This window comes from Oncorhynchus tshawytscha, unplaced genomic scaffold (assembly GCF_018296145.1).
Source record: "Oncorhynchus tshawytscha isolate Ot180627B unplaced genomic scaffold, Otsh_v2.0 Un_contig_2903_pilon_pilon, whole genome shotgun sequence".
NCBI lineage: Eukaryota > Metazoa > Chordata > Actinopteri > Salmoniformes > Salmonidae > Oncorhynchus > Oncorhynchus tshawytscha.
The window spans coordinates 45,001-67,540 of NW_024609804.1; the positions used below are offsets into that span (position 1 = coordinate 45,001).

A 22,540-nucleotide genomic window follows, 5' to 3' on the forward strand; every position below is an offset into this window, starting at 1 on the left:
AAGAACCACCTGTCTTTAAATGAGTAACTCGCTACAAACATTAAAACCGTGTGTGTCTGTGTGTGTGTGTGTGTCTGTGTGTGTGTGTGTGTGTGTGTCTGTGTCTCTGTGTGTGTCTCTGTGTGTGTCTCTGTCTGTGTCTGTGTCTCTGTGTGTGTGTGTGTGTGTGTGTGTGTGTGTGTGTGTGTGTGTAGGGGAGCTGGACTACAGCAGTGTTCTCCTGGGGATGTTGGTAATGCAGGATGTTCAGCTGGGTCTGTTCATAGCCGTCATGCCCACCCTCATACAGGCGTCATCTGGCCACCTGGACAGGTGAGCGCACGCACACACACACACACACACACACACACACACAGCTGTAATGCACTACTATCTAGACACACCCTGTCCCAAAACTCAACTCATGCTAGTAAGGTGTGTAGTTCCAAAGATGTGTTAGAAGTTCTAATGTTTAGTACTGTTGTGTCCTGTCTTCTGAGGGTTCTGTCCTGTCTTCTGAGGGTTCTGTCCTGTCTTCTGTCTTCTGAGGGTTCTGTCCTGTCTTCTGAGGGTTCTGTCCTGTCTTCTGAGGGTCCTGTCCTGTCTTCTGAGGGTTCTGTCCTGTCTTCTGAGGGTTCTGTCCTGTCTTCTGAGGGTTCTGTCTTGTCTTCTGTCTTCTGAGGGTTCTGTCTTGTCTTCTGAGGGTTCTGTCCTGTCTTCTGAGGGTTCTGTCCTGTCTTCTGAGGGTTCTGTCCTGTCTTCTGAGGGTTCTGTCCTGTCTTCTGTCTTCTGAGGGTTCTGTCCTGTCTTCTGAGGGTTCTGTCCTGTCTTCTGAGGGTTCTGTCCTGTCTTCTGAGGGTTCTGTCCTGTCTTCTGAGGGTTCTGTCCTGTCTTCTGAGGGTTCTGTCCTGTCTTCTGTCTTCTGAGGGTTCTTCTGTCCTGTCTTCTGAGGGTTCTGTCCTGTCTTCTGTCTTCTGAGGGGGTTCTGTCCTGTCTTCTGAGGGTTCTGTTCTGTCTTCTGAGGGTTCTGTGTCTTCTGAGGGTTCTGTCTTGTCTTCTGAGGGTTCTGTCTTGTCTTCTGAGGGTTCTGTCTTGTCTTCTGAGGGTTCTGTCTTGTCTTCTGAGGGTTCTGTCTTGTCTTCTGAGGGTTCTGTCTTGTCTTCTGAGGGTTCTGTCTTGTCTTCTGAGGGTTCTGTCTTGTCTTCTGAGGGTTCTGTCCTGTCTTCTGAGGGTTCTGTCCTGTCTTCTGAGGGTTCTGTCCTGTCTTCTGAGGGTCCTGTCTTCTGAGGGTCTGTCCTGTCTTCTGAGGGTCCTGTCTTCTGAGGGTTCTGTCCTGTCTTCTGAGGGTCCTGTCTTCTGAGGGTCCTGTCTTCTGAGGGGTCTTCTGAGGGTCCTGTCTTCTGAGGGTTCTGTCCTGTCTTCTGAGGGTTCTGTCTGTCTTCTGAGGGTTCTGTCCTGTCTTCTGAGGGTTCTGTCCTGTCTTCTGTCTTCTGAGGGTTCTGTCTGAGGGTCTTCTGTCTTCTGAGGGTTCTGTCCTGTCTTCTGAGGGTTCTGTCCTGTCTTCTGAGGGTTCTGTCCTGTCTTCTGAGGGTTCTGTCCTGTCTTCTGAGGGTTCTGTCTCTGTCTTCTGTCTTCTGAGGGTTCTGTCTTGTGTTTTGTCTTCTGAGGGTTCTGTTCTGTCTTCTGAGGGTTCTGTTCTGTCTTCTGAGGGTTCTGTTCTGTCTTCTGAGGGTTCTGTTCTGTCTTCTGAGGGTTCTGTCTTCTGGGTCCTGTCTTCTGAGGGTTCTGTTCTGTCTTCTGAGGGTCCTGTCTGTCTTCTGAGGGTCCTGTCTTCTGAGGGTTCTGTTCCTGTCTTCTGAGGGTCCTGTTCTGTCTTCTGAGGGTCCTGTCCTGTCTTCTGAGGGTCCTGTCCTGTCTTCTGAGGGTCCTGTCCTGTCTTCTGAGGGGGTCCTGTCCTGTCTTCTGAGGGTCCTGTCCTGTCTTCTGAGGGTCCTGTTCTGTGTTTTGTCTTCTGAGGGTCCTGTTTTGTCTTCTGAGGGTCCTGTTTTGTCTTCTGAGGGTCCTGTTTTGTCTTCTGAGGGTCCTGTTTTGTCTTCTGAGGGTCCTGTTTTGTCTTCTGAGGGTCCTGTTTTGTCTTCTGAGGGTCCTGTTTTGTCTTCTGAGGGTCCTGTTTTGTCTTCTGAGGGTCCTGTTCTGTCTTCTGAGGGTCCTGTCTTCTGTCTTCTGAGGGTCCTGTTCTGTCTTCTGAGGGTCCTGTTCTGTCTTCTGAGGGTCCTGTTCTGTCTTCTGAGGGTCCTGTTTTGTCTTCTGGGTTCTGTCTTCTGATGGTCCTGTTCTGTCTTCTGAGGGTCCTGTCCTGTGTTCTGTCTTCTGAGGGTCCTGTCCTGTGTTCTGTCTTCTGAGGGTCCTGTGTTCTGTCCTCCTAGCCCAGGTCCTGTTCTCGCTGTAAACCAGTGTTCTGTGTTGTGAGGCTGGTGTTCTGTGTTCTATCCTGTGTTCTGTAGTGTCCTGTTTGGAGGTCTGCACGTCCTCCTGCTCCTGTCCCAGGTCCTGTTCTCTCTGGCTATGGTACTACTGCTGTGTGTTCTCCTCAAATCCTTCCTGATTGGCCCATACTACAGGAAGCTCCATGCTGAGTCTAAAGGCAACAAGGAGATCCTGGTTCTGGGGACCGCTGCCTTCGTATTCCTCATGCTCACCGTATGTACTCCTCACTCTTCCTCCTCTCCACTGTGAGATATAGCCCCCCCGCTATCCTCTCCTCTGTGAGGTATAGCTCCCTCTCCTCTGTGAGGTATAGCTCCCTCTCCTCTGTGAGGTATAGCTCCCTCTCCTCTGTGAGGTATAGCTCCCCCTCCTCTGTGAGGTATAGCTCCCCCTCCTCTGTGAGGTATAGCTCCCCCTCCTCTGTGAGGTATAGCTCCCTCTCCTCTGTGAGGTATAGCTCCCTCTCCTCTGTGAGGTATAGCTCCCTCTCCTCTGTGAGGTATAGCTCCCCCTCCTCTGTGAGGTGTAGCTCCCTCTCCTCTGTGAGATGTAGCTCCCTCTCCTCTGTGAGATGTAGCTTCCCCCCCGCTATCCTCTCCTCTGTGAGGTATAGCTCCCCCTCCTCTATCCTCTCCTCTGTGAGATGTAGCTTCCTCTCCTCTGTGAGATAGCTCCCCTCTCCTCTATAGCTATAGCTCCCCCTCCTCCCCTCCTCTGTGAGGTATAGCTCCCCCTCCTCTATCCTCTCCTCTGTGAGATGTCGCTTCCTCTCCTCTGTGAGGTATAGCTCCCCCTCCTCTGTGAGATATAGCTCCCTCTCCTCTGTGAGGTATAGCTCCCCCTCCTCTGTGAGATATAGCTCCCCCTCCTCTGTGAGATTTAGCTCCCCCCCCGCTATCCTCTCCTCTGTGAGATATAGCTCCCCCTCCTCTATTCTCTCCTCTGTGAGATGTAGCTTCCCTATCCCCCCTCTATAGCTCCCCCTCTCCTCTGTGAGGTATAGCTTCCTCTCCTCTGTGAGATATAGCTCCCCCTCCTCTGTGAGATATAGCTCCCCCTCCTTTATCCTCTCCTCTGTGAGATATAGCTCCCCCTCCCCCTCCTCTGTGAGATATAGCTCCCCCCCTCCGCTATCCTCTCCTCTGTGAGATGTAGCTTCCCCTCCTTTATCCTCTCCTCTGTGAGATATAGCTCCCCCTCCTCTGTGAGATATAGCTCCCCCTCCTCTATCCTCTCCTCTGTGAGATATAGCTCCCCCTCCTCTGTGAGATATAGCGCCCCCTCCTCTGTGAGATATAGCTCCCCCTCCCTCTGTGAGATATAGCTCCCTCTCCTCTGTGAGATGTAGCTTCCTCTCCTCTGTGAGATGTAGCTTCCCCTCCTCTATCCTCTCCTCTGTGAGATGTAGCTCCCCCTCCCCCTCTATCCTCTCCTCTGTGAGATGTAGCTCCCCCTCCTCTGTGAGATATCCTCTCCTCTGTGAGATGTAGCTTCCCCTCCCCCTCCTCTATCCTCTCCTCTGTGAGATGTAGCTCCCCCTCCTCTATCCTCTCCTCTGTGAGATGTAGCTCCCCCTCCTCCCCCCTCCTCTATCCTCTCCTCTGTGAGATGTAGCTCCCTCTCCTCTGTGAGATGTAGCTTCCTCTCCTCTGTGAGATGTAGCTTCCTCTCCTCTGTGAGATGTAGCTTCACCTCCTCTATCCTCTCCTCTGTGAGATATAGCTCCCCCTCCTCTGTGAGATGTAGCTTCACCTCCTCTAGCTCTCTTCTCCAACAGAGGTTATGTTTCCTGTACAATCAAGTACTACAATTGACATTCCAATACAATACTGTGTCATTAGGGAGTTTATGATATAACTGGTTAAACTATATCCATTCTACCAAATTTATGTCAAATGATGTTTTCCCCTGGCGTTTCCCAGGTGACAGAGTTCCTGGGCATTTCCATGGAGCTGGGCTGCTTCCTGGCTGGAGCGCTTCTCTCCTCGCAGGGTCACATTTGCACCACGGAGGTCATGGGCTGCATCGAGCCAATCAGAGACTTCCTCGCCATCATCTTCTTCGCCTCCATTGGTCAGAACTGAAGCTTACCCTCTGCAGTGTCTCTGTTTAGCATCGTGTCTCTGTCTCTCTATGGCTGTTTAGCATCGTGTCTCTGTCTCTATGGCTGTTTAGCGTCATATCTCTGTCTCTCTATGGCTGTTTAGCATCATATCTCTGTCTCTCTATGGCTGTTTAGCGTCATATCTCTGTCTCTCTATGGCTTTTTAGCATCATATATCTGTCTCTCTATGGCTGTTTAGCATCATATCTCTGTCTCTATGGCTGTTTAGCATCATATCTCTGTCTCTATGGCTGTTTAGCATCATATCTCTGTCTCTATGGCTGTTTAGCATCATATCTCTGTCTCTATGGCTGTTTAGCATCATATCTCTGTCTCTATGGCTGTTTAGCATCATATCTCTGTCTCTATGGCTGTTTAGCATCATATCTCTGTCTCTATGGCTGTTTAGCATCATATCTCTGTCTCTATGGCTGTTTAGCATCATATCTCTGTCTCTATGGCTGTTTAGCATCATATCTCTGTCTCTATGGCTGTTTAGCATCATATCTCTGTCTCTCTATGGCTGTTTAGCATCATATCTCTGTCTCTCTATGGCTGTTTAGCATCATATCTCTGTCTCTATGGCTGTTTAGCATCATATCTCTGTCTCTATGGCTGTTTAGCATCATATCTCTGTCTCTATGGCTGGCATCATATCTCTGTCTCTATGGCTGTTTAGCATCATATCTCTGTCTCTATGGCTGGCTGTTTATCTCTGTCTCATCTGTTTAGCATCATATCTGTTTCTCTATGGCTGTTTAGCATCGTGTCTCTGTCTCTCTATGGCTGTTTAGCATCATATCTCTGTCTCTCTATGGCTGTTTAGCATCATATCTCTGTCTCTATGGCTGTTTAGCATCATATCTCTGTCTCTATGGCTGTTTAGCATCATATCTCTGTCTCTATGGCTGTTTAGCATCATATCTCTGTCTGTCTCTATGGCTGTTTAGCATTATCTCTGCATCATATCTCTGTCTCTATGGCTGTTTAGCATCATATCTCTGTCTCTATGGCTGTTTAGCATCATATCTCTGTCTCTCTATGGCTGTTTAGCATCATATCTCTGTCTCTATGGCTGTTTAGCATCATATCTCTGTCTGTCTCTATGGCTGTTTAGCATCATATCTCTGTCTCTATGGCTGTTTAGCATCATCTCTGTCTCTATCTCTGTATCTCTCTCTATGGCTGTTTAGCATCATATCTCTGTCTCTATGGCTGTTTAGCATCATATCTCTGTCTCTATGGCTGGCTGTTTAGCATCATGTCTCTGTCTCTATGGCTGTTTAGCATCATATCTCTGTCTCTATGGCTGTTTTTAGCATGGCTGTTTAGTCTCTGTCTCTCTATGGCTGTTTAGCATCATATCTCTGTCTCTCTATGGCTGTTTAGCATCGTATCTCTGTCTCTCTATGGCTGTTTCTCTGTCTCTCTATGGCTGTTTAGCGTCATATCTCTGTCTCTCTATGGCTGTTTAGCGTCATATCTCTGTCTCTATGGCTGTTTAGCGTCATATCTCTGTCTCTATGGCTGTTTAGCGTCATATCTCTGTCTCTATGGCTGTTTAGCATCATATCTCTGTCTCTATGGCTGTTTAGCATCATATCTCTGTCTCTATGGCTGTTTAGCATCATATCTCTGTCTCTATGGCTGTTTAGCATCATATCTCTGTCTCTCTATGGCTGTTTAGCGTCATATCTCTGTCTCTATGGCTGTTTAGCATCGTGTCTCTGTCTCTCTATGGCTGTTTAGCATCATATCTCTGTCTCTATGGCTGTTTAGCATCGTACAGTTGAAGTCAGAAGTTTACATACACTCAATTAGTATTTGGTAGCATTGCCTTTAAGTTGTTTAACTTGAGTCAAATGTTTCGGGTAGCCTTCCACAAGCTTCTCACAATAAGTTGGGTGAATTTTGGCCCATTCCACCTGACAGAGCTGGTGTAACTGAGTCAGGTTTGTAGGCCTCCTTGCTCACACACACCTTTTCCAGTTCTGCCTACAAATATTCTATAGGATTGAGGTCAGGGCTTTGTGATGGCCACTCCAATACCTTGACTTTGTTGTCCTTAAGCCATTTTGCCACAACTTTGGGAGTATGCTTGGGGTCATTGTCCATTTGGAAGACCCATTTACGACAAGCTTTAACTGATGTCTTGGGATGTTGCTTCAATATATCCACATAATTTTCAATTCCTCATGATGCCATCTATTTTGTGAAAGGCACCAGTCCCTCCTGCAGCAAAGCACCCCCACAACATGATGCTGCCACCCCCGTGCTTCACGGTTGGGATGGTGTTCTTCGGCTTGCAAGCCTTGTGTCAAAGTAGATGTCCTAACCGACTTGCCAGAACTAAAGTTTGTTAACAAGAAATGTGTGGAGTGGTTGAAAAATGAGTTTTAATGACACCAACCTCAGTGTATGTAAACTTCCGACTTCAACTGTATCTCTGTCTCTCTATGGCTGTTTAGCATCGTATCTCTACTACTGTAGGTCTATGTGTTGTCTCTACTACTGTAGGTCTCTGTGTTGTCTCTACTACTGTAGGTCTCTGTGTTGTCTCTACTACTGTAGGTCTCTGTGTTGTCTCTACTACTGTAGGTCTCTGTGTTGTCTCTACTACTGTAGGTCTCTGTGTTGTCTCTACTACTGTAGGTCTCTGTGTTGTCTCTACTACTGTAGGTCTTTGTGTGTTGTCTCTACTACTGTAGGTCTCTGTGTTGTCTCTACTACTGTAGGTCTCTGTGTTGTCTCTACTACTGTAGGTCTTTGTGTGTTGTCTCTACTACTGTAGGTCTCTGTGTTGTCTCTACTACTGTAGGTCTCTATGTGTTGTCTCTACTACTGTAGGTCTCTGTGTGTTGTCTCTACTACTGTAGGTCTTTGTGTGTTGTCTCTACTACTGTAGGTCTCTGTGTTGTCTCTACTACTGTAGGTCTCTATGTGTTGTCTCTACTACTGTAGGTCTCTGTGTGTTGTCTCTACTACTGTAGGTCTCTGTGTTGTCTCTACTACTGTAGGTCTCTGTGTTGTCTCTACTACTGTAGGTCTCTGTGTGTTGTCTCTACTACTGTAGGTCTCTGTGTGTTGTCTCTACTACTGTAGGTCTCTATGTGTTGTCTCTACTACTGTAGGTCTCTGTGTTGTCTCTACTACTGTAGGTCTCTATGTGTTGTCTCTACTACTGTAGGTCTCTGTGTGTTGTCTCTACTACTGTAGGTCTCTGTGTGTTGTCTCTACTACTGTAGGTCTCTGTGTTGTCTCTACTACTGTAGGTCTCTGTGTGTTGTCTCTACTACTGTAGGTCTCTGTGTGTTGTCTCTACTACTGTAGGTCTCTGTGTTGTCTCTACTACTGTAGGTCTCTGTGTGTTGTCTCTACTACTGTAGGTCTTTGTGTGTTGTCTCTACTACTGTAGGTCTTTGTGTGTTGTCTCTACTACTGTAGGTCTCTGTGTGTTGTCTCTACTGCAGTAGGTCTCTGTGTTGTCTCTACTACTGTAGGTCTATGTGTTGTCTCTACTGCTGTAGGTCTTTGTGTTGTCTACTGCTGTAGGCCTCTATGTGTTGTCTCTACTGCTGTAGACCTCTATGTGTTGTCTCTACTGCTGTAGGCCTCTATGTGTTGTCTCTACTGCTGTAGGCCTCTATGTGTTGTCTCTACTACTGTAGGTCTCTGTGTGTTGTCTCTACTACTGTAGGTCTATGTGTGTTGTCTCTACTGCAGTAGGTCTCTGTGTTGTCTCTACTACTGTAGGTCTATGTGTTGTCTCTACTGCTGTAGGTCTTTGTGTTGTCTCTACTGTTGTAGGTCTGTATGTGTTGTCTCTACTGCTGTCGGCCTCTATGTGTTGTCTCTACTGCTGTAGGCCTCTATGTGTTGTCTCTACTGCTGTAGGCCTCTGTGTGTTGTCTCTACTACTGTAGGTCTCTGTGTTTTCTCTACTGCTGTAGGTCTCCATGTGTAGGTCTCCATGTGTGTTCTCTTCTACTGCAGGTTTCCATGTCTTTCCTACCTTTGTCCTGTACGAACTGACAGTCCTGGTGGTGCTGACTCTCTCACTGGTCATCATGAAGGTATGCTGTTGCTTTAAACCACTCTCACTTACTTATTTTCTCTCTCTCTCTCTTTCTCTCTCTCCCCCTCACTCTCTCTTTCTCTCTCTTTCTCACTCTCCCCCTCTCTCTCTCTCTCTCTCTCTCTCTCTCTCTCTCTCTCTCTCTCTCCCCTCACTCTCTCTTTCACTCTCTCTCTTTCTCACTCTTTCCTCTCTCACTCTCTCTCTCTCTCTCTCTCTCTCTCCCCTCTCTCTCTCTCTCCCCCTCACTCTCTCTTTCACTCTCTCTCTTTCTCACTCTTTCTCACTCTCTCTCACTCTCTCTCTCTCTCTCTCTCCCCCTCTCTCTCTCACTCTCTCTAATTAAACACCTCCTCCTCTCCATGTTCCTGTTAGTTCCTGATGGCGGTGCTGGTGCTGTCGGCCATCTTGCCTAAAGGTTCTCGCCACATCCGTTGGATAGTGTCTGCTGGCCTGGCGCAGGTCAGCGAGTTCTCCTTCGTCTTGGGGAGCCGCGCCCGCCGAGCTGGCATCATCTCCAGAGAGGTACTTCTACCGAAGAACAGACCACCACTCTATGCTTAGTTCCATATCAAACAATAACCACTAGTCCCTAGACACTACCCCTAACCACTACCACTAACCACTACCCCCTAGACACTACCCCTAACCACTACCCCTAACCACTACCACTAACCACTACCCCTAACCACTACCCCTAACCACTACCACTAACCACTACCCTAACCACTACCCCTAACCACTACCCCCTAACCACTACCACTAACCACTACCCCCTAGACCTAACACTACCACTAACCTACCCCTAGACACTACCCCTAACCACTTACCCCTAGACACCCCTAGACACTACCCCTAACCACTACCCCCTAACACTACCCCTAACCACTACCCCTAACCACTACCCCTAACCACTACCCCTAACCACTACCCCTAGACACTAACCCTAACCACTACCACTAACCACTACCCCTAGACACTAACCCTAACCTTTACCCCTAGACACTACTCTTAACCACTACCCCTAACCACTACCCCTAACCACTACCACTAACCACTACCCCTAGACACTACCACTAACCACTACCCCTAGACACTAACCCTAACCTTTACCCCTAGACACTACTCTTAACCAATACCCCTAACCACTACCCCTAACCACTACCACTAACCACTACCCCCTAGACACTACCCCTAACCACTACCACTAACCACTACCCCCTAGACACTAACCCTAACCTTTACCCCTAGACACTACTCTTAACCAATACCCCTAACCACTACCCCTAACCACTACCACTAACCACTAACCACTACCACTAACCACTACCACTAACCACTACCCCTAGACACTAACCCTAACCACTACCACTAACCACTACCCCTAGACACTACCCCTAACCACTACCACTAACCACTACCCCTAGACACTAACCCTAACCTTTACCCCTAGACACTACTCTTAACCAATACCCCTAACCACGACCCCTAACCATGACCCCTAACCACGACCCCTAACCACGACCCATAACCATTACCCCTAGACACTACCCCTAACCTTTACCCCTAGACACTACCACTAACCACTACCCCTAACCACTACCCCTAACCTCTACCACTAACCACTATCCCTAACCTCTACCACTAACCACTACCCCTAACCTCTACCACTAACCACTATCCCTAACCTCTACCACTAACCACTACCCCTAACCACTACCCCTAACCACTACTCTTAACCACTACCCCTAACCACTACTCTTAACCACTACCCCTAACCACTACCCCTAACCTCTACCACTAACCACTATCCCTAACCTCTACCACTAACCACTACCCCTAACCTGTACCACTAACCACTATCCCTAACCTCTACCACTAACCACTATCCCTAACCTCTACCACTAACCACTACTCTTAACCTCTACCACTAACCACTACCCCTAACCACTACCCCTAACCACTACTCTTAACCACTACCCCTAACCACTACTCTTAACCACTACTCCTAACCACTACCCCTAGCTACTACCCCTAACCACTACCCTTAACCACTACCCTTAACCACTACCCTTAACCACTACTCCTAACCACTACCTCTAACCACTACTCCTAACCACTACCCCTAGCTACTACCCCTAACTACTACCCTTAACCACTACCCCTAACCACTACCCTAACCACTAACCACTACTCCTAACCACTACTCCTAACCACTACCCCTAACCACTACCCCTAACCACTACTCCTAACCACTACCCCTAACCACTACTCCTAACCACTACTCCTAACCACTACCCCTAACCACTACCCCTAACCACTACCCCTAACCACTACCACTAACCACTACCCCCTAGACACTACCCCTAACCACTACCCCTAACCACTACTCCTAACCACTACTCCTAACCACTACCCCAAGACACTATCCCTAACCTCTACCACTAACCTCTACTCTTAACCACTACTCCTAACCACTACTCTTAACCACTACCCCTAACCACTACCACTAACCACTACCCTTCGACACTACCCCTAACCACTACCCCTAGACACTACCCCTAACCTTTACCCCTAACCTCTACCCCTAGACACTACTTGAAGATGTTTATGGCAATTGCAAGATGAATACATACAGGATCTAGAATACAACTGTCCTCTTCTTCCCCAGGTGTACCTGCTGGTTCTCAGTGTCACCACTCTGAGTCTTCTTCCCCAGGTGTACCTGCTGGTTCTGTGTCACCACTCTGTCCTCTTCTTCCCCAGGTGTACCTGCTGGTTCTGTGTCACCACTCTGTCCTCTTCTTCCCCAGGTGTACCTGCTGGTTCTCAGTGTCACCACTCTGTCCTCTTCTTCCCCAGGTGTACCTGCTGGTTCTCAGTGTCACCACTCTGAGTCTTCTTCCCCAGGTGTACCTGCTGGTTCTCAGTGTCACCACTCTGTCCTCTTCTTCCCCAGGTGTACCTGCTGGTTCTCATTGTCACCACTCTGTCCTCTTCTTCCCCAGGTGTACCTGCTGGTTCTCATTGTCACCACTCTGTCCTCTTCTTCCCCAGGTGTACCTGCTGGTTCTCATTGTCACCACTCTGTCCTCTTCTTCCCCAGGTGTACCTGCTGGTTCTCATTGTCACCACTCTGTCCTCTTCTTCCCCAGGTGTACCTGCTGGTTCTCAGTGTCACCACTCTGAGTCTTCTGCTGGCTCCGGTGTTGTGGAGAGCCGCCACACACAAGTGGGTCCCTCGAGCCGAACGCAAGACGCTCGCCCGCCCGCCCCCGCTGCTGCCACACCCAGCAGACTGAAGCCCAAAAGGGCAGAGGGGTCAAAGGTCATTCTCCCTCTTTCCATGGAGAAAATCCTAATGACCCCTTATCTTTGGGTCATTGGTTGCATCCAAAATGGCACCCTGTTCCCTACATAGAGCACTACTTTAGATCAGGGCTCTATGTAGGGAATAGGGCTCTGGTCTAAAGTAGTGCAGTACTTTAGATCATGGCTCTATGTAGGGAATAGGGCTCTGGTCTAAAGTAGTGCACTATATATATAACGAATAGGGTGCCATTTGAGATGCGATCATTGTAGAATGGTTTACATGTCCTCGTTGTTGTCTTGACTGTCATTCCTCCACTCACGTCCTACAGTAGTTATGGAGGAATCCCTGATGAGACCCTTTTGGTTTGTGACGTCACAATGATGGTGATGACATATTCCCTTCAAGGGAATATTATTAGTCTGGGGTTGCATATGGATCAGTTTCATCCAGACCAAACCTGGGAGAAAGACATAGGCCAAGGTTTTAACCGTTCAACTTCCCATTTAGTACGTTTGAATGTCTTGCTGATACTGTAAAGTCTCAGTGTTCTAACCAAACACGGACACATAGAGACTGTATGTGTGGGTTGTTTACGTCAGGGCTTTACATGTATGTACGCGTTATTGCACTCCTATGGCATCTAATGCTGGAAAAGGTTTATTTTTCTGATGTTTCAGTGACTGTTTCCTATGATGATGGCTCGATAATTTTATTCTGTTTGTACGGTGTACTGTACTGTGGCCCGACTGGAAGAAAAGATTACAACTAGAAGACTTCCTGCTAATACATCATGCAAGGGAGAAATAAAGATATAGCATTGTATTTATTAGGCCAGTTATAGTTAGATTATGTATAAATGTTACAATGGAAATAATGGGGTCATTCCAAGCACAATAAATTCCCATTTTTACATTATGTTGTGTTAGGTTGGAGTTTGTTTAATATTCAACAAAATACAAAAGTTGTACATTATTTAATTAAAAAATGTCGTTATTTATGAAAAGATTGGTTTATTGGTTAGGGAAGAGAGATGTCCTGTTTTTACAATGTTATATTTGAATATTGTCTGTCTCGTCCAATGAAATGTTTTGACATCGTTCTGTGGGTGTGGTCTTGACTTCCCGCGTGATGACGTTTACTTTGTGCGTGTCCAATAGTTTCTTTCACATTTCGGACACCGCCAAGCTCAGTTTGGAGTCGCACAACTCTGGAAGCTCAGCAGCCGGAGATCTCAGTCGGAGTTTGGGACAAATGCTAACAGCTGAGTCGGGAGATAAAATCAGAAAAGTGACTTTCATTCTTCCAACTTAATTGATTTAATGATGAAGTAGAAGAGTTAGTTACATGTTGTACGCTGAGCAATTCCGTGTTTATTTCGCTGGGGTTTCAGTTTCAGTGGAGTAGAAGTAGTTAACGAGCGTACGTTAGCTAACGTTAGCCGTTTAGCTAAGCAAAATCGAAATAAGTTTGACTTGTGGCATGTCATTCAATCACATTTCTACCCGTAGGTAAAGGTAGCGAACTTAGCCTGCTAGGAGTACAACATGTAAAATATATTTCTCTTAATTTTTATAGCTAGCTGGCTACAAAAAAAATGGCTGACTCGGCTTCTAGCTAGCAGGTAGTTAACGTCCTCTAGTGAGTGCACTCTACCGTAAACAAAACCATTTATTGTCCGCGTTATCGTTACTAACTAATGAATGTCGAACCGAAAAGCGGTTTTATCAAACAATAAACCTCAAACGTTAACTGACTGGCTGTTCATTCAAACAGCTCCTATCGTTGCGATGAGCTAAAGTTAGCTAATAAATAGCTTGTGTCGACAGGCAGAACGAGTTAGCATGTTGCGTGCTAACTTTAGGACGAACAACATGCTAGCCATCTGTCAAGCTCGCCAAGCAACCATCTTGACTGAAATTGCTTTAGAAAGTAATTGAACGAATGACTTGTGTCTTTGTAAAGATGCAGGTAACTAGCTAATTGAAAACCTTTTTGATCTTGGACTCTGAAACGTTTGTGTTAACTTGCTAGTTTATGTTTTGCTTCGCTGACGTTTAGTTTTAGCTAGTTTCCTGTTTTGGAGGTTCATTTCGACCTCATCTGGCTGCAGTAACTGGGAGTTGCGGATCAAGAACAACGAGTGAGAAAGGTCGTGGTAACTAGTTGATGGTTGTAAATACTCGTGATTTAAACATGTACAATTGTGGTTCACCTAACTTTCTTGCTAAATATATCTAGCCCAAGCTGCGAAACATGTGTGATTGCATGTAGACTAATGCGTAGTCAGCTTCTGGATCCAAATAGCTGCTGTTGTGCTTCCCCTGTCCGGCTATGGGAACCTTCTGTCGTTCATTGTTGTATTTACGCGGTTAGGCCTATGTTCTGTTCTCAATGGCCCATAGTTGGCAATAACTGAGTGCGGAGACCGATTTATGTTGTATTTTGAAACCAAGTTGTTTCCAAAGCTTCCATGCGGCCTAGTGGAGTGTTGTGGTTTGAATCCCTCAGGGGATAAAGCCAGTCTATTCCAACCTTGTAAAATAAGTTAAACAGTTTAGCCCATCTACAATACATGTCCATTCTGCATTTCTTCTACAATCTTAGTTTTATAACACTGAACTGGAGGCATCTCTCCCCCCTTTCCATATTTTGCTTTAGGGAAGCAATTGCTGAACATCCCAAAGAAACCTTCTAGAAGACTTCATCTCCCACACATAAGGAGCTGATATCATGGCAATGGATGTGAGTTCTGGGCCAGAGTTATAGTGTGCAACCTGTCGTTCTGGGCCAGAGTTATAGTGTGCAACCTGTCGTTCTGGGCCAGAGTTATAGTGTGCAACCCATACCATTAGAATGAGTACTAATTCTACAGTGGAACTTTTTTCTTCTCTGACCATCCAGATCCAGTTTTAGATCATTGCTTCAGGGACGAACACACAACTAGATTGATTAACTTCCCTTTGTGGTTTGAGTGGTACAGGCTAAGTTGCTTTGAAGACCTTATCAACTTCCCGATTTAGCAGTGGTGGGTCTCACCATACCAAGTGGTTGTTGATACTTCCTGATTTAGTTGCTGTTGTGCAATTATCATCTGACAAACAACTTTAAAAATTATTTGACCATCTCCCTACATTCATAGTAACTAGTGGTTTATGCTCCACAATTTGGGAAACACTGGACTAGTGTCCACCCACCTACACAGTTTAAGATGATCGCGGAGGTCCTCGAACTCTAGTGTACACAGATCGATGCTCAATTGTTCACTCAAAGGTTGCCGTGGAAACGGAGCAACACACTCACAGTAAACACATTTAGTAATCCATTGACCCCTGTCCAGCAGCACCTCCTAGCTCCAGACTAGTATAAAGCCAACTAGTGAGGAGAAGAGAATCTAGAGAAGTTTGTAGCTCCTGGTGTTTCCATGGTGACAGTGTGGTGGTGTGGCCATAACAGAACATTGTGGTCTTTAGGCGGCTGTGATCGGTGCCAACGGAGAGATGAAGGTTTTCTACAACCAGAACCTCAGTCCCAGCAAAGGTAGGTAGCCACAGCACCCAGGGTTTCCCCTAGTTATTTTAGTATAGGTGGACTGAACACTGGCAGGGAGGAGTAAGACTTGGACACGGGTGGCTGTACTGGAGAAACGCTAGAAGCATTATGATAATCAGCCGCTCCTCCTGCAGGATGGGAGTTGATGGCAGGCTGTGACTCGCCTAACTAACAGAGGAGGGCAGTGTTGCCCCCTATTGAGACGTTCTGTCGGTGGCCAATCACGTCGTAAGTGATTCCAGGGAGCGGATCTCAATTAGGATTGGCGCGGTACTTCTGTGGCAAGGAAACAAAACATCAAGCAGTTTTAATTTCTTGAGGAAAAATGTCCTTCTGTTAGAAACCAACAGCATTATGTTGTCACCTGGAGTCCCATTTATTCATTTAGCAAACTATAGCACCCACAATTTTACATAAAGCTGATTTTTGTTTTTTTATACGACAATGGAGTTCAGTCTAATTCATGTTTTATTTTTTCCAATGGGTAATCTGGTGTGATGGTGATACTGGTACCGTGACAACCCAATCTCAAGTAGTGCACTATATAGGGAATGGGACGCACCCCTGGTGTTATAAGTGTTCTTCCTGTCCTTCCAGGTGTCCTATCCCTGGTGACAGTCCACCCACAGTCTCTCTCTGTGGGGAAACAACTGCTTCCCAAAACCCTGGGGCCCTCCAACGTCAACATCGCCCCACACATGGTGAGACACAACACTACCACTTCTAAGAACCCCTCTCCTCCTCGTCCTGTCTGAGGGCCCCTCTCCTCCTCGTCCTGTCTGAGGGCCCCTCTCCTCCTCGTCCTGTCTGAGGGCCCCTCTCCTCCTCGTCCTGTCTGAGGGCCCCTCTCCTCCTCGTCCTGTCTGAGGGCCCCTCTCCTCCTCGTCCTGTCTGAGGGCCCCTCTCCTCCTCGTCCTGTCTGAGGGCCCCTCTCCTCCTCGTCCTGTCTGAGGGGCCCTCTCCTCCTCGTCCTGTCTGAGGGCCCCTCTGCTGCTACTAGGGAAGCACTGGGCTTCCCATGTCTCTGGCGATAAAGCCTTCATACTAACTTTGAACAAGGCAGGGTGACCTGTGTGTGTGACCTGTGTGCATGTGTGTGTGACCTGTGTGCATGTGTGTGTGACCTGTGTGCATAAGCTAATCACAAACCCTTCAGTCAGCGGGATTATAATAAGAACTCCTCATCAACATGATCATCCTATGAGCCCCAGAGCTCAGGGTTCAGCTAGAGATGCATAGACATAGAAACCCTAGTTCTATAGAGAGATCTAGACCCCAGCCACGATATGTTGATCTGGCTAGCCGCCATAGCTTCTAGTATGGTGTAGATATATGCTATATAGATCGCTCCTCAGTGCTTTGAAAGAAGCACATACATTTTAATTTCTTTCATTTATTGCTATTTTAAGTGTTATGTCTGCATTGTAACTGTCCCTCCCTATGTCTCAGGTGATGGGTACCCCTCAGAGGCCCAGTGGGTCAGGGGGGTTAGTGATGGGCAGCCCTCACACACCCAGTACCCAGTACAGACCACAGAGTCAGCCTCCTGATGCCTCTCCCTGGTCCACCGGGTAAGACACGTATACAAACACTCCTCATGCTGGTTATGGTCACCTGGTTGTTATGGTCACCTGGTCGTTATGGTCACCTGGTCGTTATGGTCAGCTTTAGGTCAATTCTCAGCAAGGAGGCTGGCTGACATCTTGGGAAAGTTCTCTCTCTTGTTAAGAGAGTGACATGTCACTACATTAAAGTATTCACACCCCTGGGCTTTTCCCAAGTTTTGTTGCTACAATTTAGGATTACATTTGGATTGAATTGTTGCTTTTTGTCAATGATCTACACACAAATAAAAGTGGGAAATTATTTATACCTTTTTTTGATGGAAAATAAAATCCGATATATCTTGATTAGATAATTATTCAACCAAGTCACATGTTAGAATCACCTTTGGCAGAGATTACAGCGGTGAGTCTTTCTGGGTAATAAGTCTGTAAACACACCTGGATTGTACAATATTTGCCCATTTGTTCTTTAAAAAAAAAAAATGTATTCAAGCTCCGTCAGCCATTTTCAAGTCTCGCTGTAGATTTTCAAGATCTAGGTCAACTGTTACTAGGCCACTCAGGAACGTTCAATGTCTTCTTGGTAAGGAACTCCATTGTAGATTTGGCCTTATGTTTTAGGTTATTGTCCTGCTGAAAGGTGAATTTGTCTCCCAGTGTCTGTTGGAAAGCAGACTAGGTTTTCCTCTAGGATTTTGCCTGTGCTTATAGCTGTATTCTGTTTTATTTTTATCCTAAACTCCCTTGTCATTGCCGACGACAAGCATACCCATAACATGATGCAGCCACCACAGTACTTGAAAATATGAAGTGAAAATCAGTGATGAGTTGGATCTGCCATTAACATAACACTTTGTATTCAGGACATTGGAAAACCTCCCTGGTCTTTGTGGTTGAATCTATGTTTGAAATTCACTGCTCGACTAAGAGACATTACAGATAATTGCATGTGTGGGGTACAGAGATGAGGTAGTCATTTATAAATGTTAAACACTTATTACTCACTTATGTGACTTGTTCAGCACATTTTTACTTCTAAACATATTTAGGCCATAACAAAAGGGTTGAATACTTATTGACTCGAGACATTTCATTTAAAACATTTCTAAAAATATAATTCCACTTTGACATGATGGGGTAGTGTGTGTGTGTGTGTGTGTGTGTGTGTGTGTGTGTGTGTGTGTAGATCAGTGACACAACAAGGGGTGTGAATACTTTCTGAAGGCACTGTATGAAGGAACTTCTCTCTTCCTAGTCTCTATCTCTACATCAGCCATACTCAACTGGCGGATAGCGGTCACTCCTGCCCTGACTTCTTCTTCTTCTCTCAAACTCCTGCTCTGACTTTCTTCTTCTCTCTCAAACTCCTGCCCTGACTTTCTTCTTCTCTCTCAAACTCCTGCCCTGACTTTCTTCTTCTCTCTCAAACTCCTGCCCTGACTTTCTTCTTCTCTCTCAAACTCCTGCCCTGACTTTCTTCTTCTCTCTCAAACTTCTGCCCTGACTTTCTTCTTCTCTCTCAAACTCCTGCCCTGACTTTCTTCTTCTCTCTCAAACTCCTGCCCTGACCTTCTTCTCTCTCAAACTTCTGCCCTGACTTTCTTCTTCTCTCTCAAACTCCTGCCCTGACTTTCTTCTTCTCTCTCAAACTCCTGCCCTGACTTTCTTCTTCTCTCTCAAACTCCTGCCCTGACTTTCTTCTTCTCTCTCAAACTCCTGCCCTGACTTTCTTCTTCTCTCTCAAACTCCTGCCCTGACTTTCTTCTTCTCTCTCAAACTCCTGCCCTGACTTTCTTCTCTCATTCCTGCTCTGCCTGTGTTCCAGGAAGCGTGGTACTGGTAAGAAGGGGGATAAGAACGGGAAGGGTCTTAGGCATTTCTCCATGAAGGTGTGTGAGAAGGTGCAGAAGAAGGGAGTAACTACCTACAATGAGGTGGCTGATGAGCTCGTGGCAGAGTTCAGTGCCAACGACACCCTCCTCTCGCCCGGCGACTCGGTGAGACACACAGCCAATCAAAAACCATCAGACCAGGGTTTCATCCATACAACAAATAGCCCAATCCGAGTTCAAGATGCACTGGTTCTGTACAGTCCTAATGGGCCCGAGTCAGAAGTAGTGCACTATAAAGGGAATAGGGAGCCATTGGGAAAACGACAGCAGCTCTGTCTCTCTCTCCTCCGCAGCATTCCTACGACCAGAAGAACATCCGACGGCGTGTGTACGATGCGCTCAACGTGCTCATGGCCATGAACATCATCTCTAAAGAGAAGAAAGAGATCCGGTGGATCGGCCTGCCCACCAACTCAGCCCAGGAGTGTCAGAGCCTGGAGGTAAGAGATCGGGAGGGTCAGAGCCCGGGAGGGTCAGAGCCCGGGGGTAAGAGATCGGGAGGGTCAGAGCCCGGGGGTAAGAGATCGGGAGGGTCAGAGCCCGGGAGGGTCAGAGCCCGGGGGGTCGGGAGGGTCAGAGATCGGGAGGGTCAGAGCCCGGGGGTAAGAGATCGGGAGGGTCAGAGCCCGGGGGTAAGAGATCGGGAGGGTCAGAGCTTGATGTATTCCTGTCATTGTCAGGTGGAGAGACAGAAACGACTAGAGAGGATCAACCAGAAACAGTCTCAGCTTCAGGAGCTCATTCTACAGGTAAACACCCCCTTCACTGTGGGAACATACACACCTATTAGAAGACGCTCACCCGATCTTGCTGGTGGCTTCAACGTTGCCTGAATGTCATCTCAACGACGTTGACTGAGCGGTATCACAACGTTGTGTGAATGTCTCGGTGCAGCAAATAGCGTTCAAGCGCCTGGTGCAGCGGAATCGTGCAGCGGAGCAGCAAGCGGGCAGGGCTCCACCCCCAAACTCTGTCATCAACCTGCCCTTCATCATCATCAACACCTCCAAGAGGACAGTCATCGACTGCAGCATCTCCAACGACAAGTAAGAGACCAGAGACTCTGGAATACACACACAATTACTCTAACAACTCTCTTTGAGACACCTTGGGACATGGGAGTGATGCTTGGGGGTTGGGACATGGGAATGCTTGGGGGTTGGGACATATGCTTGGGGGTTGGGACATATGCTTGGGGGTTGGGACAACTTGGGGGTTGGGACATCTTTGGGACATGGGACACCTTGGGGGTTGGGACATGGGAGTTGGGATGCTTGGGGGTTGGGACATGGGAGCGATGCTTGGGGGTTGGGACATGGGAGCGATGCTTGGGGGTTGGGAGCGATTTCAAATTCAACACCAAACCTCATGTAATCATACCTGCCTCCTCCCCTCTCTCCTGCCTCTGCTCTGCCTCTGCCCCCCCCCTCTCTCTGCCCCCTACAGGTTTGAGTACCTGTTCAACTTTGACAACATGTTTGAGATCCATGATGACATTGAGGTGTTGAAGAGAATGGGGCTGGCCTGTGGTCTGGAGGTGGGCCAGTGTTCACCAGAGGACCTGAAGGAAGCCCGCACCCTGGTGCCCAGAGCCCTGGAACCCTATGTTACAGGTCAGTATGGCTGGTTCCCACAGGGCACCCTGGTGCCCAGAGCCCTGGAACCCTATGTTACAGGTCAGTATGGCTGGCTCCCACAGGGCACCCTATTCAGCCTTATATTCTTGGGCTGGGACTGTGTAAAGGAGGTGGTAGAAATTGTGTATTTTATTATAATCCCCCACCCCCTCCAGAAATGGCCACGGGTCCAATAAGCAACGTCTACATCACAGGAACCTCATCTACAAACGGAGGAGGATGCCGTCACACAAGGTGAATCTCTTCTATAGAGATGTACTTCAGAGCTCATTTCCCTGTCTGTCGGGTGCAAGCCCTCGGTGGTGCTTCCCATGCTACAACAGGCTTTGTTTCAAGTGTGCCCTCTATCCAACTCTATGATCTCTCTTTCTGAGCTCTTTCAATGTTACAGGAAGTGATGTAACAGGCAGGTCTTAACTAATTCCATCTTCTGTTTCCTGCTGTATATTCAGTAGCGCCGATGGCACGGTGGCGTCCATTTCCAACGACTCACGAGGCCACACCCCCGTGTCCTACATGGCAGACGAGGAAGAGGATGACGAAGACTACGACGACAATGATTAAATCAGTAGTTTCTCACTCGGCCAATTCTTAACAGCCCAGTCTGATGACTAACCCGCTGTGTTCCAAATGGCTTCCTATTCCCAATATACTGAACTACTTTTGACCACGGCCATATTGGCACAGAGGTAGTGCACTGTAGGGAATAGTGCCATTTGGAATGCATGCAGCCCATGTCCCATGAACAAGTCTCTCTCCCTTCCTCCAGCTCCATCTCAGGCCTTCCCTCCACCCCACCAAGCTATCTACGAGGAGGCTTCTCCTTCCTCAACTGCCTTCAGAATGCACAGAGCTCACCAACGCAAAGGCCTTCTGGGAAACGTAGTCTTTGCTGACACTATGACTGTATAATGCCTTTTGTGGGAATTTAATTTATTTTTTTCTCTCCTTCTGAAGCTGTGATTGCTATAAGTATAATCTCCACAAAGTGCTCCTCTTCAGCCCGCCTCCCCGTTACAGGAAATGGGATCTTTCTCATGCCAAGCTAGTTTTTTGTTGTTTCCTGAGTGAACTGATACACGGCCACAGAAAGATTCCCTCCAGAAACCTGAGATCTGCCTTGTGTGGCTGTATTACAGTATTTAACACCATGAACAGTACTGGTGTCATTGACATGACAGTGAAATGACTTCCTATACAGCTCCCAGGGGAGAGAGGGGGAGAGAGAGTGTAGCTCCCAGGGGAGAGGGGAGTGTGTGTAGCTCCCAGGGGAGAGGGAGTGTGTGTGTGTGTGTGTGTTTTGTACTTTACTTAGTTGTAGTTATATTTTCTTATTTTGTGTGACTTTCTTCTGGCAGCTATTTTAAAGATGGGTCAGAATGTGTGTTTTTGGACGGTCACTTGGCCCTGCGTGTCCCTGTGAATACAGACAGTAGAGGCCAAATGTCCCTGTGTGTGTACCTACAGACAGCAGAGGCCAAATGTCCCTGTGTGTGACGGTAGAGGAGACAAGGCCACCCTATCCCCTCTCAAAGCAAGGTGACCATGTTCATAATCTCAGAATTGGAGTCAAGAGAACGTTGTTGTAAATTGGAAGCGGATCTCTGCCTGGCTGGCAGGCAGCCCGTTGAGATAGAAACGTACCAAAATGATTCTAAACATCTCAATACTCTACTTAATGAACGACACCCAGAGTGAAGTAGCTTGTGTATTATCAATGAAGTGAACTTTGGGGAGGGTGGGGCCATTCATAGGGTTGTAAACAAGCTCAAGACTTCAGGATTGTGGCAAAAGCCAAAATAGGGGAGTCCACTACAATCACCCCCCAAATGAACTTTTGTAAAGCTGAAAACATGTTGACTCTGCAATACCTTTTCTTTCTGTCATCTAATGAGTTTATTATAGAGAATAAATATAGAGGGTGTTTGAACTTGTCTTT

General features: G+C 47.3%; 2 protein-coding genes across 10 annotated transcripts in view; both read left to right on the forward strand.

Annotated features, from left to right (window-relative positions):
• Nucleotides 1-12,873, forward strand: part of tmco3 (transmembrane and coiled-coil domains 3) — a 28,375-nt gene extending 15,502 nt beyond the window's left edge. For 3 of the 4 annotated variants that reach the window (XM_042318378.1, XM_042318375.1, XM_042318377.1), the window contains exons 10-15: nucleotides 195-312; nucleotides 2,484-2,679; nucleotides 4,389-4,539; nucleotides 8,564-8,643; nucleotides 9,021-9,170; nucleotides 11,317-11,794. In XM_042318378.1, the coding sequence (XP_042174312.1) occupies nucleotides 195-312; nucleotides 2,484-2,679; nucleotides 4,389-4,539; nucleotides 8,564-8,643; nucleotides 9,021-9,170; nucleotides 11,317-11,541 (920 nt within the window). In that variant the 3' untranslated portion in view covers nucleotides 11,542-11,794. The other variant, XM_042318379.1, reaches the window with a different exon arrangement.
• Nucleotides 12,874-13,104: 231 nt separating this feature from the next.
• On the forward strand, nucleotides 13,105-22,531 carry LOC112242011 (transcription factor Dp-1-like). 6 transcript variants are annotated; one of them, XM_042318380.1, is made up of 12 exons: nucleotides 13,105-13,245; nucleotides 14,617-14,700; nucleotides 15,429-15,495; nucleotides 16,105-16,208; nucleotides 16,957-17,078; nucleotides 18,898-19,069; nucleotides 19,258-19,404; nucleotides 19,645-19,713; nucleotides 19,859-20,010; nucleotides 20,411-20,640; nucleotides 20,757-20,835; nucleotides 21,054-22,531. In XM_042318380.1, exons 2-12 carry the CDS (start codon nucleotides 14,689-14,691, stop codon nucleotides 21,163-21,165), a joined length of 1,266 nt encoding a protein of 421 aa, XP_042174314.1. In that variant the 5' UTR covers nucleotides 13,105-13,245; nucleotides 14,617-14,688; the 3' UTR covers nucleotides 21,166-22,531. The 6 variants fall into 6 exon arrangements, with proteins under 6 accessions (XP_042174314.1, XP_042174316.1, XP_042174317.1 ...); XM_042318382.1 differs by having other exon boundaries at nucleotides 21,057-22,531; XM_042318383.1 differs by having other exon boundaries at nucleotides 20,411-20,577.
• The last annotated feature ends 9 nt before the right edge of the window (nucleotides 22,532-22,540 follow it).